The sequence below is a fragment of the Rhododendron vialii genome, chromosome 4a (genome assembly GCF_030253575.1).
Source record: "Rhododendron vialii isolate Sample 1 chromosome 4a, ASM3025357v1".
Lineage (NCBI taxonomy): Eukaryota > Viridiplantae > Streptophyta > Magnoliopsida > Ericales > Ericaceae > Rhododendron > Rhododendron vialii.
Genome location: NC_080560.1, coordinates 2,732,573 through 2,747,196, shown reverse-complemented (window position 1 = coordinate 2,747,196; position 14,624 = coordinate 2,732,573). Strand labels below are relative to the sequence as shown.

Sequence of the window (14,624 nt, the reverse complement as noted above, 5' to 3'; positions counted from 1 at the left end):
TGCAAAAGAATTTTGTTACCTTCGAAGCCGGACCAAACCCGCCCTCTCTAAGCTTATGGTTGATTGCGAAGTCATGTGTACGACTAGGTACTGAAGCCAAGTCAAACAATCCAGAGACAAGTAGCAACAGCTGCAGCAAAACCCTGAATGAAGCACCAGATTCTGGGGAAATATGTGTTTAGACAACATATGATTATTGTTAATGTATTCTTACGACTCTTTATCAGCTTCTCTCTTACTTCCTCTGAAACAAAACTTCTAACAATCCCGAAGTCTGGTTTCTTGATACTGCCATTTTAGGAACACAATGAGCACGAACTTCTTACAATCTCCCTATCGAGCATCTTGGAGGGTGATGGTGATTTTATTGGCTGACCTTGGTGCCTCCCAGCTTGATGAACACTTGGCCTCGAGTAAATTCCTTTCAGTGAAAAAACCAGGCTGTTTAGGCTGATGCAATTTCATTGCCTAACATTAGAACCACAAATGACGTGCTTGGCCTATCTTCTGGACACAGTTGCACACATAATAGAGCCACATGTACGGATCTCAGCATTTCAGATTGATAGCATGAGTCTTCCTTCATAGCTTCATCAATCAGTTCTAATGCCCTGCCTTCTTTGCAGAGTATCCCTGCCTAGATAACCCAATATCATATTGTTAGGTATTTTCAGAACCATAACACAGGATATAGGTGATATGAATGTAGAAAAAATAAAGAATTCAAAAGCACAAACAACATGTACACTGGATGTATGTCCGTTCACCGGGTGTGGGCAATGCAAGATACATCAGAGTTTTCCTAAATGGGTTTGAATACTTTTGTTCTCATCCTTAATAGGCATTCTATTTAGAGTACTTATTTAAGTGGCATAGCCTAATGGATTTGAATACTTATGTTCTCATCCTTAAATTGGTTATATGATTCATTTTGCCCTTATTAATTAATTCTCTCACCCTCTCTTCTTTAATGCAATTCTCTCTCTCCCCCCATTTATTACCAATCATTTATTACGTCGTATTAGCTACCTACCAATTTTACATATATGATTAAAAATAATCCATGTTTAATTTTCATGAATTATTTTTTTGCAAAATTACCAAGAAAAATATTATTTGAACCATAGTGTATATTCAATTTGATCATGTTTTTCATAAATTATTTTTCTCAAAATTACCATAAAACATATTTCAGAACATGGTTGATATTGAAATCAACCAAGTTTTTCATGAATTATACAATGTTTTTTCATGAATTATATTGGTGAAGACTAATAAAGGGCCCTAGTTGAGAGGTATATGAAATTAAGGTGGTCAAATGTCAGGTTTTATATTTCATGAGATAATGAATTTGAGAACGTGTGAAAATTTAGAGGGCAAAATTTAATTAAGCCTATATTTTTCTTCACTTTTTTGGGGGAAAACATATTTCAAGGTAATAATTTGTTCGTCTCTTTTTAGAAACATCTACTTTTTGTTGGAAAAAATATTTTCCTGTATTTTTGTGGGTTCTTTTAAGTGGAACGAAAAACTTCAAAAAATTCAAGTACAACAATAAGTATAACGTTTTCATCCAAAAAAACCATGGTCTCTAAAAAGGAACAAACAAAAGTGGACGAAGGGTACTACATTCGCAACCTCAAATCCAGTGGGACAACCGACAAGGGTGTTTGTTGTGCACCAATTCACAGCACGTACGTGTGCACCCGTTATGGGACCAACCTTGGGTCTCGTTATTAGATCTGAACCGTTGATCATGTTTCTCATCGAGTAGATAATCTACGTAAAAAAATTAGGTTGGTCAGACACCGATAACTTTTAGGGGAAAAAAAATGAACTATGGCTGTTTTTTTCTCATGCATGGACAAAGCATTTTGGAAACATAAGTATCGATATCCGATCAATCTAAAGTTTTATACGCAGACTACCCACTCGTGAACACAAACTATATGCACTCTTGAGGCAAATAACAGGAATTGGAGTAGGTCCCATAATACACATTTCTCTCACATCGATTGAGTTGCATCACTGCAAGTGAAACATGTCTCACGTCTACTACCACTGCTTTTAAAAGGGAGGAGTGCTAGAGACAAAGAAAATTGGCAAAGAAAAGACCCTTAAAGTCAGTGAATTTGGGCCGTTCATGTACACTTTAAGGATCATTTCTTTGTCTATTTTCTTTGCACTTAGCATTTCTCTTTAAAAGGAGGCTAGAAGTGCCATTATATGTTTTTCTACTTTTTTGCCCTTTCGAGTGAATTCGACGGTGCATGGCGCAAAGTGAGATACTCTTCTTCAACACACAACTTCAAACAAGAGGTAGAAATTCTAAACACAGACACACTTACCTCAATACCAAATGAAAAATACATATAATTTGGAATGTTTACAAGCCAAAATGGTTTGTCGGGAACCCGGAAAACGTCAATTACAAGCCCTAAAAATCTGAGAAGAGGAACCACCAACAAGCAGACACACGCAGCAATCAGTCCATGTCCTCATCGTCCTCGATCATCATCAACCTGAGCAGGAGATGGATAGTCCAGTGCCATGCGACTCTCCAAGCGGGCAAGAGTGGCAGTCATAACACTCAAATCATGTTGAACAGAAGCAAAAGACTCAGTAAACTGGTGGTGATAGCCATTATAAATCGCCTCAAAATGACTGTCAAAGTAGGCAAAGCGACACTCATACCCAGATAACCTTGAAGAAATCTCATCAACGCAAGTGGACATGTTACCCAATTGTTCTTGAAGAGTCACCAAATGGTCAGGCACAGGAGGGTTAGAGTGAAGGAGCTCGGGAGGTGGAGCTAGCGAGAATGTTAGGGTTAGGTTGCCCGCAAAGGAACATAATCCGGAGGAGGGTAAAGCACGAGGAGCCTTCAATGATTTCAATATATATGTCCTCAGCTTTGATGGTCACCTCTTTGGCTGCCTCATGGTAAGATCATCCGCAGTAGTAATAATCAAAACTAATAGTAACTAAAATATACCATGTCAACATTTGATTATCGATTTAGTTCATAATCAAATTTAACAACTTCTACCTCCACATTGATTATTTTTGCATCTCTAACCAAAATACAAAATGCACATTTGTTCAATCGCAAACGAGTTCCAATGACGCAGCCGACCACACCAAATTATTAGTCTCGATGAGACAATTCCAATGTGAGGTGTTTTTTGAGTTATTGAGTTTTGATTATTGGTAAAAGTTGTTAAGTTTGGTTATGGAATGAGTGAAATTTGGTTATTTGCAAAAAAACTTGTAACTTTACTTATTACAATGTGGGGTATTTTGAGCATTGTTGTTAAAATGTTTCCATTGCCGTGAATCTTTTATGATTAAGCATGGGTTTACTTATTTCTTAAGGTTTGGTTTATTATTTTGGTCTGGATCGTATAACTATGGTAGCACTTTAATTTGTAAGTTTTTGACAGAACAATGGAGTCAACATTAATTATTAGAAATTATAATTCTCGATATCATGAGCGTGTCTACGTATTTATCATTTCTGCTCCAAAACCTCTTCGTGATGTACGTTTGTGTTGAAAGTTGATTGGTCAGAAGAATATTTGTACCCTCTAAAAGGTAATAAGAATGCAGTAAGTTGGATATGATGATAAATAAGTTTTTCTTTTCTACGTTGTCGATTTTAAACAAATTTTGACCCACTTTGTGATGATTCAAATTATGTTTGATGTAATATATGTAGGAATGTTTGAGAAATGACAACAAATTAAGTAACATTGGGATCTTTGTGATGACAACTTTAGAAAGGCATTTGGACTTTCATTATGATAGTTTTAATAAAAAATTGGTCTATGGTCTACTATAAAGAACTTGTAACATAGTTAGTCTACTTCTAATGTTTGTAACCTCTCTAGTCCATTAATATTGTTTAGTAAGGCCTTAAGTCCATTTCTTTTCAAAAAGAAATTACACCAAGACAAAAATGTCCTCCTATGTAAGCTGTCATATAGAGAGAAACCTTAGATCAAAAACAAATTTGGATCACAGCCTCCTCTCTCTCTCTCTTTCTCTCGTAGCCGCCGAAGAAAAGTGTGGAGAACAAAACTGACCCCTCTGACAATCATGATATGTAACGACCCTGATTTTCGATAAATAAAAGTTTCGTTAAATATTTGAATTTTATATTTATTATTACTTGGATTGTTTTTAAAATTCCCTTTTAATTTCTATAATCCGTCATAATTAGGTTTTAGTCCTTTAAAAATTCATTTCTTAATTAAAAGCCCTACTTGGCTAGTAAAGTTAGTTTTCAACCGATTAGTTAGTGGAACCGGACCACCGATTCACCTAGTTACATTATTCTAACCTTAATTGGACCTTTTAGACCATCTTTGAACCTTATGAACCCCTCCAAACCCTATAGGACCATTAGACCATAGGAGTAATCATTTTTACTCCCATGACAAGTCATTTCAAACCCTAATTATTACCAATATTCCTTTACCTCTTGGTCCATAATTGTCAGGGGAATTTTTATGCCTTGGTTAATAGACCTTTGACTTGCCAATAAGCATGACAAGACAAGTCATATTAAGGGAGTCATCATTTTGCTTCCAAAGGAAGCAAGACTAGCCTTGCCATGCATGCACACCTATGTTCTAGCCTTAAGCCTAACTATTTTTGGTTTTACTTTCCTAGATGAATATATACATGTACTTATATATATACATATATATGTTTGTGCATAGTGCAAGAGAGAGAGAGAGAGAGAGAGAGAGAGAGAGAGAGAGGGAGAAAAGCCGAGAGGGAGAGGGAGGCCGAGAGAGGGGGAGAGAGGTGGAGTGTGTGGTGTGTTTTGGACACTTACACAAGCAACCTTAATAGCCATAAGCCTATTTACTACATGCCAACCCATTCTAGTCTTTCAAAGTACAAAGCTAGCCCATGATTATGTTCTTTCTTACAAGCAACCTCTTTTTAGGACTAGACTAGTCAAAAATCCTTCATGATGGCCTAAGATTTGGCCTACAAACGGAAGTGACAAGTCATGGAAGGCTATGACTTGATTGAAAGGCTTGAAATGACAAGACAATGGAGCAAAATCCATGGGAGAGAGAGAGAGAGAGATATGGCCGGCTATGGAGGGAGAGGAGGAGGCCAAGTTTTGGCTATAAATAGCACCCCATGTTTGCCATTCAACTCACACCTTCACCTAGCAACCTCTCTCTCTAAGAAAGTCTTGTATTCTTGCTTTATTTTTGTTGTTCTTGAAGTTCTTCCCAAGTTCTTCAAGAAACTCTCCTAAAACACCTTTTTCGATCCATAAAGTTTAAGTAGTTTAGTCAAGATCAAGTTTCGAGAGAAACATTTCTCTTTTGAAACTTCCGGAAGCATACCGTAAGAAGTTACTCCGCCCGGCGTACTTTTCTCTCCGTAGTTGTCACTACCGCCAAGAAGAAAAGTAGGATATTCTTACTCCTATCTCTAGTATAAGTAGAATCCCTAGTCTACTAACTCTACGTATAAGTATAGAATCGTGTGTTGAAAAGTAAAATGTTCTTAGTTCTAGTAGAAATATCCTTAAACCATTTTTCTTAAAGTAGGTTATCTATCGTTATTAATCATCGAAAAGTATGATTAGTATAACTTGCTAACAGAAGTATGAGCATGTTGAACAAACGACTTTTGACTTCGAATAAACATGTGTTGTTTTGAACTTCTCACAAAGCAAGAAAGAACAGTTTTAGAAAAAATAAGACTTTACCATTGTTTACAAGTATTCATATTTTGATCTCTGAATGATTTCGAGCATGATTAGTAATATTGAGTTGAATGATCTTGCTAAGTGTAGTTTCAAGATTTCAAGGAATGATGTATGTTTACTTTTGTGAAAAGTCCTACCGTGGAGTCTATGCATGAAAACGAGACACGAAAATCGAAAAAGTAAAAACATGGCACCTAGGGTGTGGTTAATGAAAATGCGTGTTTGAAAAGGGTGAAATATTTTGAAAACCGCAATGTGGCCGGACGTGGTAGCCCATTGTGTGGTGTGAGTTTTGTGTGTGTTCCAATGGGAATCCGGGATAGCGGAACCATTGTGAGGTTATGTGCGTTCCCATGGGAATCCGGAACGGCGGAACCATGGTGAGGTATGGCTTGGTTATCCGCGGAGAGGAGCCAATGCAATGTGTGCCAATGGGAATCCGGTGTGGCGGAACCATTGTGAGGATACTCGGGAGACCGGAATGGCGGAACCGAGGTTGGGTGTGTAAAACGAATTTTGAAAATGTTGATTTGGAAATCGAAAAGTGAAACGGTGACACGATTTACGAGATGTCGCGTCGGAGAAACTCAGAAATCTTGGACACCAACGTTAGTTCAGATAATGAATGCGGATGTGTCATTGTTTACTATTTTGTTAGATATGCATGTTCTAAGTGGAAATTGTTGAATCTTATGACAATTGTTTGTAAGTTAAGGGTTAGAGGGTATGTGTTATTCTATTGAGCCTTCGTAGCTCACGGTGTTACCTTTGGTGACTCTGACATATTATATTGGTGGCGACGCCGGTATAATGTGTCAGATCTTATAAATGAACGGGGTGAACTCTACACCTTGGAGGCTTTTGGAGCCGAGGAACTGGCCAGGATGGAGGAAGAAGAGGAGCAGTAGATCGGAACCCTAGTCTACCCTCCTTTTGTTGAATAAGAATACTCCTTTGAGATTTATGATGTAATATTGAGCCAGACTCCATTTATTTTGAAATGAAATTGTCTATTTAACGTTCCCAAAATTCGGGACGTTACATGATAGGTCATGCAGTCTCGGAGTTTCTGCAATTTTGATCTATGTTTTTGTTTTTTCCTTTCTTGGCTTTCTCTCCACACCTTTCAGATCGATGTCGGGTGAAATTTTCTTCTCTCTCTTCAATTTTCATTTCTATTACCCATGCGTATAGAACGATAGTTGTTTGACTTCTCTCTTCTTTATTTTTTTTTTCCGGGCACCTCTGTTTGATTTTCTTGCCAATTTTGCTTGATGAAGGAATGGGGGTGGGGCTTCTCTGTGATAATGAATACGATGACGAGTCCGATCTATGTTAATCCATTATCAAAACCCTAATGACGATAAGAGGCATTTGTCTGAGAGAAAATCTGTGAGACCCGGTTCTTATTTTAAAAGAAAAGAAAGTAGTTAATCCTATTAAAAGGGGATTTATTTTTATGTGGGCTTTGATATTAGTTTACATGATAGCCGGGTGTTGATTTTTTTGTGAAGGAGTGCACGTGAGGTGTTTGTGTGCTGGAGTGCATGCATGAAATGTGTTTATTTGTTGGGTTGTGGAATAGATGAGGAAGAAGAAAAAAAAAACAAAAACAAAAACAAACAAGCAATGGACACTTGTCCACCAAATGGCACCTAATTGGATGACTGAGCATGTTCTCTATCTATTTATAAAAGGAATAAAAGGAGGAAAACGGAGGGGGGAAAAAAGGGGGAGAAAGAGAATTGGGTTAGTTGAGAGGGCCTTTTTTTTTTTTGTTCTTCTGTTGGAGGGGAAAAAGACTGATTAAAAGGGCAGTGAAAATATTGTGTACTCTCCTTAACTCAATTTTTCTTTTTGTTCGAGAGCCGGGGGAGAGTTTAGAAAACTCTTTTCTGAATTAGTTTTGTGGAACAAAGGGAAGGTTGGGAGAAAGTTTTCAAGGGAATTATACGGGGTTGAGGTCTTGGTGTTTTTGATTGGGAATTTTACACAACATAAATGTTAGGTGTTAATCACCGTATTTTGGTTTTGGATTATGTCTTACGGACTAAAATTTGACCTGAGGATGATTGTAATTCATTGTGGTGCTTGAGGGTTCGGGCAGTTACAAAATCCCTCCCTTTCTTTTTAATTTAACCCAATTTTTTTTTCTTCCCATGAACAATCTTTTTTTTTTTTTGCCCTGTGAATCATGAGTAATTGTTTTTCACGGATGGTATTTTTTATTTTTATGCCTTTGTATTTTTTTTTGTTGCAGTATTTTTTTTGATCGGCATTGTTTTAGTAATTCTGATTTAACTGGTTGATAGGCCTTTATTGTTCTTCACTTGCTCGTTGAACAACAAAATGACTTCAAAGGTTGGGATTTTTGTTGGGAAGGTTCAATTGAACTAGGGGTGTGAAAAAAAAAAAAAAACGAGACCCGACCCGACCCGACCCGAAGGGTTTCGGGTGGGGCCGAACATGTGGTTCGGTCGGGTACGGGTACGATTTTCCAAAAAAATCAGTTTTCGGTTCGGGTCTCGGGGTGCTGTTTTTTTTCTTACCCGACCCGACCCGACCAAACCGACCAAAAAACAAAGGAATTCATATACTTTACTTCGGTTTTGGTCGGACCCGACCCGACCCGACCCGACCAAAAAAATCGGTCACACGGACGGGTATCCCCCTCCTTCGGTTCGGGTTCGGGTCTCCAAAAAGTGTTAACCGACTGGTCGGGCCGGGTCGGGTCCGAACCCGACCCGTCCGACCCATGCCCACCCCTAAATTGAACTGCAGGATATATGGTTTTAGTAAACTATCACTATCATTTTGGGAATTTGTTTTTCGAAATTAGAAAGGAATTCTTGCGAAGTTTGAGGTATAGAACTGGATTATGATGTTACAGTTTTCTGTTTTCAGGCTTAAATATAAACAATGGGCGCTGCTATTCGCAGCCTTCTATTTACTCCCATAGCTCGTTAAAAATTTTCAATTATACTCGACAGTTAGTTACCGAAATTGAGATATTTTTTCAGCATCCAATTACCGAAATATAATATTTTTTTCAACAGATATTTACCGAAAATGCATGTTCGGCTGTTGTTTACCGAAAGTTAAACATATTTTCAACATGTAGTTACCAAAATATAAACTAAATTTTCACTTTAGTTTCTTTTGGTTTAGCTTGCTAAAGCTTAACTCGCTCTAGTTTCTAAAGAAAGACCATAATATCGCTCTAGATCACTCAATTCACCATTCGAAATGTTTGCAAACCATAATTCGGAAAGTTTTCGCTTGGTATTTGCATGCTCCTTTCTATGCTTAAGAGGTTTTGCCTAGCTTTATATTTGTTTCGCTTTTTTGTATTATGATTGTTGTTGTAGAGATTGTTAAATATTATTAACTCTTTAAGGGCACATTTTTTTTATTAGGTCTTGGACACTAAAAATCCTTAGGCTGGCCCTGAGAACAACTAAGTATCTATTGTATTGCTTGGGAGAAATTTTTCAATGTTGGGTGGGTATCACGTGGTGCCCGTTCGGCACATTCAAGCTGTCTGATGCACTTTTGGACGGCTCGGATTTGAAGAGAGAAAGAGGAGGGGTGAGAGAAGAGAGAATGTTTTAATCTGAGCCGTTCAAAAGTGTATCGGACGGCTTGGGAATGCCGAGCAGGCACCATGTGGGATATACCCACCCGGCAACCAGAAATGCAACCAAAAATTTCTCATTGCTTGGACTAGATTTCAAAACCTGGTGTCACCATTTTACTTACCAAAAAGAAACCCGAAGAACAACCTTTCCCCATGAGAGGCCACATCACTTGGGAATAAAGATAACGGACACACGCCTGTAGGGGCTTTGCAGTTCTCAAGTGGTTCAAATCCAGGCCCTTTGAAATCATTAAAAGCTAAAATCAAGAACCTTACATCACAATTGTGTGTATATATATACACACACATATTATATACGGAGTAAATTAAATATCTCACGGTCCGATTCGGTTAATCCACGTTTTCGTAATGAAAATACATGGACCCTCTTCAAGAACATTGAGGGCATGCAAGTACGCTGACATAAGCCCAACCAATAGGAGAGCCGGAAAGGGTAAGTGCTTGAAAGTGCTCGATCCCCATTCAGGCGCATGTTGGTGCTTGAACCCTCTTCAAGAACATTGAGGGCATGCTCCTTTCTAAATTGAGAACACATGAATAGCACATGAGGAGCGCTTAAGCATCTATCAGGCGCAGGCCACTCCCATCAAGCACACATCAAACGCTAGGCTACTGTTCTCTCTTTGCCTTGGAAATATGTTTGCCCAACAACCTCTCACCATAAGGCATCTAACAGAAGCACCATGCGTTAGCCAAAAATTGAATCCAACTCCGGAATCACCCCTAATCATGCAACTAAAAACAAAGTCTCATACACGGGTAATCTGTTTGTGACATTGAACTAATCTAAGCATGATAAAGATAAGTAAAAATAGTGCGCTAGAAATCGACGGCGCATGGCGCAAAGTGAGAAACTCTTCTTCAAGACACAGCTTCAAACAAGAGGTGGAAATTCTAGACACTTAAGACACACTACCCTCAATACCCAAATGAAAAATACATATAGTGTGGAATGTTTACAAGCCAAAATTGTTTGTCGGAACCCGGAAAACGCCAATTACAAGCCCCAAAAATCTGAGAAGAAGAACCACCAAGGCCTAATAAAAAAAATACTTAGTTGTTCTCAGGGCCAGCTTAAAGATTTTTAGTGCCCAAGGCCTAATAAAAAAATGTGCCCTTAAAGAGTTAGTAATACTTAATAATTTCTATAGCAACAATCACAATATGAAAAAACGAAACAAATATAAAGCTAGGCAAAACCTCTTAAGCATAGAAAGGAGCATGCAACTACCAAGCGAGAATTATGTTTCGAAACTTTCCGAATTATGGTTCTCAAACATTTCGAAATGGTGAATTGAGTGATCTAGAGCAATATTATGGTATTTCTTTAGAAACTAGAGCGAGTTAAGCTTTAGCAAGCTAAATCATAAGAAACTAGAGCAAGTGGAGCTTTAACAAGCTAAACCAAAAGAAACTAAAGTGAGTGGAGCTGTAACCCTCTCACACATGCACACTGAGAATATCATCAGTTAGAATTGGTATGTAATATGTTGGAATTTTTGGTGTATATGTTAAAAACTTGTGATTGCCTATGTATTTGTTAAAACCTTGTGGTTGCCTTATCTCACATTGACTAATTACAAAATCTTTTTCTACCTTAAGTGATAATGCACCTTAGTAGTAAAAATATTTGAATGCCCCTAAAACTTAGGATTTTGGGCCGGCCTTGGTTGTTCTTGTAGCAACTTTATCTTGCCGGGAATCAAATTACATCACTCACGAGCCTTCCTGAACGTCCTAATCTAGTGGAGAAAATTCAGTACTGATTGCATTTTGCTAAATACTTTATTGTGCTTTGATGGAAGATCTTTTTTTTTAGTGTTTATTTTTACTTGCTTGTGTAACATAATCCGTAGATAAAACCGTAACTCATCCGCTAGTCAGGGATTGGATTGGAACTGGACCATAGGACTTTTGGTTCAGACACGGATTTCATTTTGTAAAAACAGTGACTAGTGATTCGGTCCTCGGATTTCTAGAAATCTAATCCGATCCGGACCGCGAACAGCCCTAGAAAACACCATTCCTCTTTAATGTTTACGTACACTAGCATAAAGCCATAGCACATAGTTAAATTTGGCAGGCACGAAAGAGTAGGAGTAGAAGATCTGAGTCTCTTGATTTGATTGAAACTCAATTTGATGGGGGCATTAGCTTAGAGTCGAGGATGGGAGATGCTCTTAAAGAATGCTTAAGTGCATCTCCAATCCATCTCTAAAACTTAAAAATAGAGAATGGATGTGACATATTGAGGGAAGATTTTGTTTGATTTGAGTTTTATGCTCTTGGCTAACAGGTTGTGCTTGGAGTGGAGAGGCTGGGGTTGAGTGCGGTGATTATGGGGAGTCGCGGGTTTGGTGCAATGAAGAGAGATAATAGTGGGCGGCTTGGGAGTGTTAGCGATTACTGTGTGCGCCACTGTGTTTGTCGGGTGGTGGTTGTGCGGTATCCGGAGGAGAAAGACGGTGGTGGTGGTGCGGAGCCTGTAGTTTCTGTGGCTTCTGCGGTGGAAGATGAGGAAGAGGAGAAGCCTGAGTACCATGATGCCACCGATCTTCGGAAAGGTTCGGGTTTTCCTTCAGTACTTCATGAATCTTTTTTGTTGAATATGATAATCTTATGCTACGTTTGCATAGATGTCTATCTTCAATTAAAGAATTTGACGTTGTTAGTCAATCCCGTGTCTGATTGATAAGCAATAAGTGGAAAGATCATAAGAAAATTAAGACTCTGACCAACTTAGGGAAGAACTAAAGGATGCTGAACTAAATTAGAAACTATAGAATGTAAAAATTCTGAAGAGAGAAAATTTCTGGCAAATATGAGTTTGTGAACTCCTCGATTTGATGAATCGTATTCAAGAAAGAGAAATGGAAAAAAACCCGCAGCAGCATGCATCTCAAAGTGAAGAATTAGTAAATTTCCGTACATAAAAACCAATTTCTTGGACATGGTTATTCTCCTCCTCATTGTTCATGCATTAGAAATTTTTTTTATGTGGATTTGATTGTGGACTCAAGATTATAATGAAGACTAGTCTAGCTTTACCGGGAAAACTTGCACGTTTTAGCATGTTTATTGGTTTTTAGCCCAAGTTCTATTTGCATCTGATTATAGTGGTAGTCACTTATAGAAAAGATTTTGGAGGACACTGGAACATACATCCTGCTTGATGTGAGCGTTCTATTTTTGCTTTGGCGGAATAAAGTCGAAATCTATCGAAAGGTCCCAAATTCGACCAATTTTATTCTGTGAGCCAAGCTTCACAGATAAAGCGTTGTGGTGTGAAAATATTGGACTAAGTGGTAGAACATCATAGAAAAGGTAAGCCTTCAGTTTTTGGGTGCCTGTGCTATGTGCTTGTGTATCCAAATTCCAATAATTTGATGCAAGGATACAACTTTTTAACTTGAGTTAATAGGGCGTTGGATTTTTCAATCCCTGTATCACGTAATTTGTGATGCACATATGAGAAGCATGAATCATGCTGGTAGGGTAGGTATTGATGAATCTTTAGATATTCCACATTCCTGGTCTTGTTATGGATGAGGATAGGAAATCCCCTCTATTTAGTCATTTAATAGGCCGCACTTGCAAAATATGATGATGCAAAAGTTCTGTATCTTTGTTTAGCAGTCAGATCAAGTAATTGAGTCAGTTCAGACACAAGATTTTGGATTGCTGAGTAATGAGCCCAAACCTCTTGGATGTGTGCATGACTTGAGTATATTGGGATCTAAACAATTGACCTGTATTTCTATGGCAACCCATAGATGTGATTTAGGATAAGTTACCTTAAGAATGACTTCTATTCAAAAAACCTTAAGAATGACTGATGCCGTATCTTATCATCTTTCTATACAGAGGAGTGTATTTGGTGTATGTCATGTCGTTGCAAATTGCCTAGTGAGATAAGAAATGTAGACTCAATGTGATGTATTTTACATTCACTTAAATAGGTTTGGAAAACCTAGGAATATTCTTGGTACTTATCCTTAAAACGTTCGAATTCCAATATACCACTTTCTTAAGCAGTGTGCTGTGTGCACCTTCAACGAGGAGGGAGCTTAACATGATGGTTTAGTGTTGTTACTATAGACTATAGTAACCTGATTATAGTATGTCTTATGTTTTAATGGCAGATAACTAGCTGGAACTCCACGGAGGACTCCGTTAACTGCAGGTTATTTTTGGTAAGTACAAATATGCACATTGGTGTCACATATTTGACCTCAAGGTGAATTTGTCACGCTCTGGGGCTCTCGGAATTGACCTTTCATATCTCCAACCCACCCACACATGCCTATGCTCAAATACAATCTGATATTGGCCTTCTTTTGTTTTGGTTTTTATTGATTCGTTGCTTCCCTTTTTGCAGTTGCTTCTGATATTTCATGGTATGTCTGAAGGGAGCTTCTGGGTTTTCTTTTGGTGCTATGTAAATTGTGGAAGGTGTATCAGCTGCAATTTAAGCCTGGTTGTATGAGAACTGATTACATGTTATTGATGGGTGGATCATGAGGAGTAAACGAGCAGTGGTTGTTCACTCCGTCTCTCCTTACCAACTAATTGTCACTTGTTAACTGAATCCTTGTATGGACATATCACGCATTTTCTGGGAGTAAAATTCAGCTTTTGCTTATGTGCCAATGTAAATTTGCATAAATTAGTTTTCTGAGCTTTATGAAGGTTTTATCAGGAAATGGATTTCACTGCTAGAAAATGAATCTCCGGCAGATATGGAGAAATCTATGTAACATGAACTTATCCCGTGTACTCTTGTGTTATCTCCTGAAACGGGCCCTGATTTCCAATCTAATCAGAAATTCGATGTTCTCAAAATTTCGAGAATGTATGTATGGATTGTTTTTGGTGCTCCACATTATTTACGTGCTTGCTTCCAAAACTGGCAAATATGAATGAGGCCATTAGTCCTTTGAAATGAAAATGGACATTGGAGCCTTCGTATTCGAACAAAGCATATGTAAAAGATCCTCGGCCTTCATTTTCTTCTCCTCAGTTTGGCGATATATCAACAGAGAGTTTGGTTGCTGTTAGGCTTCTGTTTGGGAGGGTTGAGTACAACTACGTCACCGCATTATGGGCTCGTTTGGATGAGGTATTAGGTTTGGAGGTATTATGTAAGCAGGGGGATTGGATAGTAGGGGGTATTATGTAAGAAGTGTGGATCCACATTGATGTGACGGGAGGATTAAATAATACTCC

General features: G+C 38.2%; 1 protein-coding gene and 1 non-coding gene across 2 annotated transcripts in view; both read left to right on the top strand.

Annotated features, from left to right (window-relative positions):
* The window catches only part of LOC131323544 (universal stress protein PHOS32-like), a 30,554-nt gene extending 16,514 nt beyond the window's left edge, over nt 1–14,040 (top strand). Inside the window, exons 4-5 of the mRNA XM_058355391.1 lie at nt 13,541–13,591; nt 13,777–14,040. Coding sequence (XP_058211374.1) covers nt 13,541–13,548 — 8 coding nt within the window. The 3' untranslated portion in view covers nt 13,549–13,591; nt 13,777–14,040. The remainder of the gene's footprint in view (nt 1–13,540; nt 13,592–13,776) is intronic.
* On the top strand, nt 7,037–7,127 carry LOC131324992 (small nucleolar RNA SNOR75). The gene has a single exon (XR_009199566.1). It is a non-coding gene; the product is annotated as a small nucleolar RNA SNOR75 (small nucleolar RNA).
* Nucleotides 14,041–14,624: the final 584 nt, after the last annotated feature.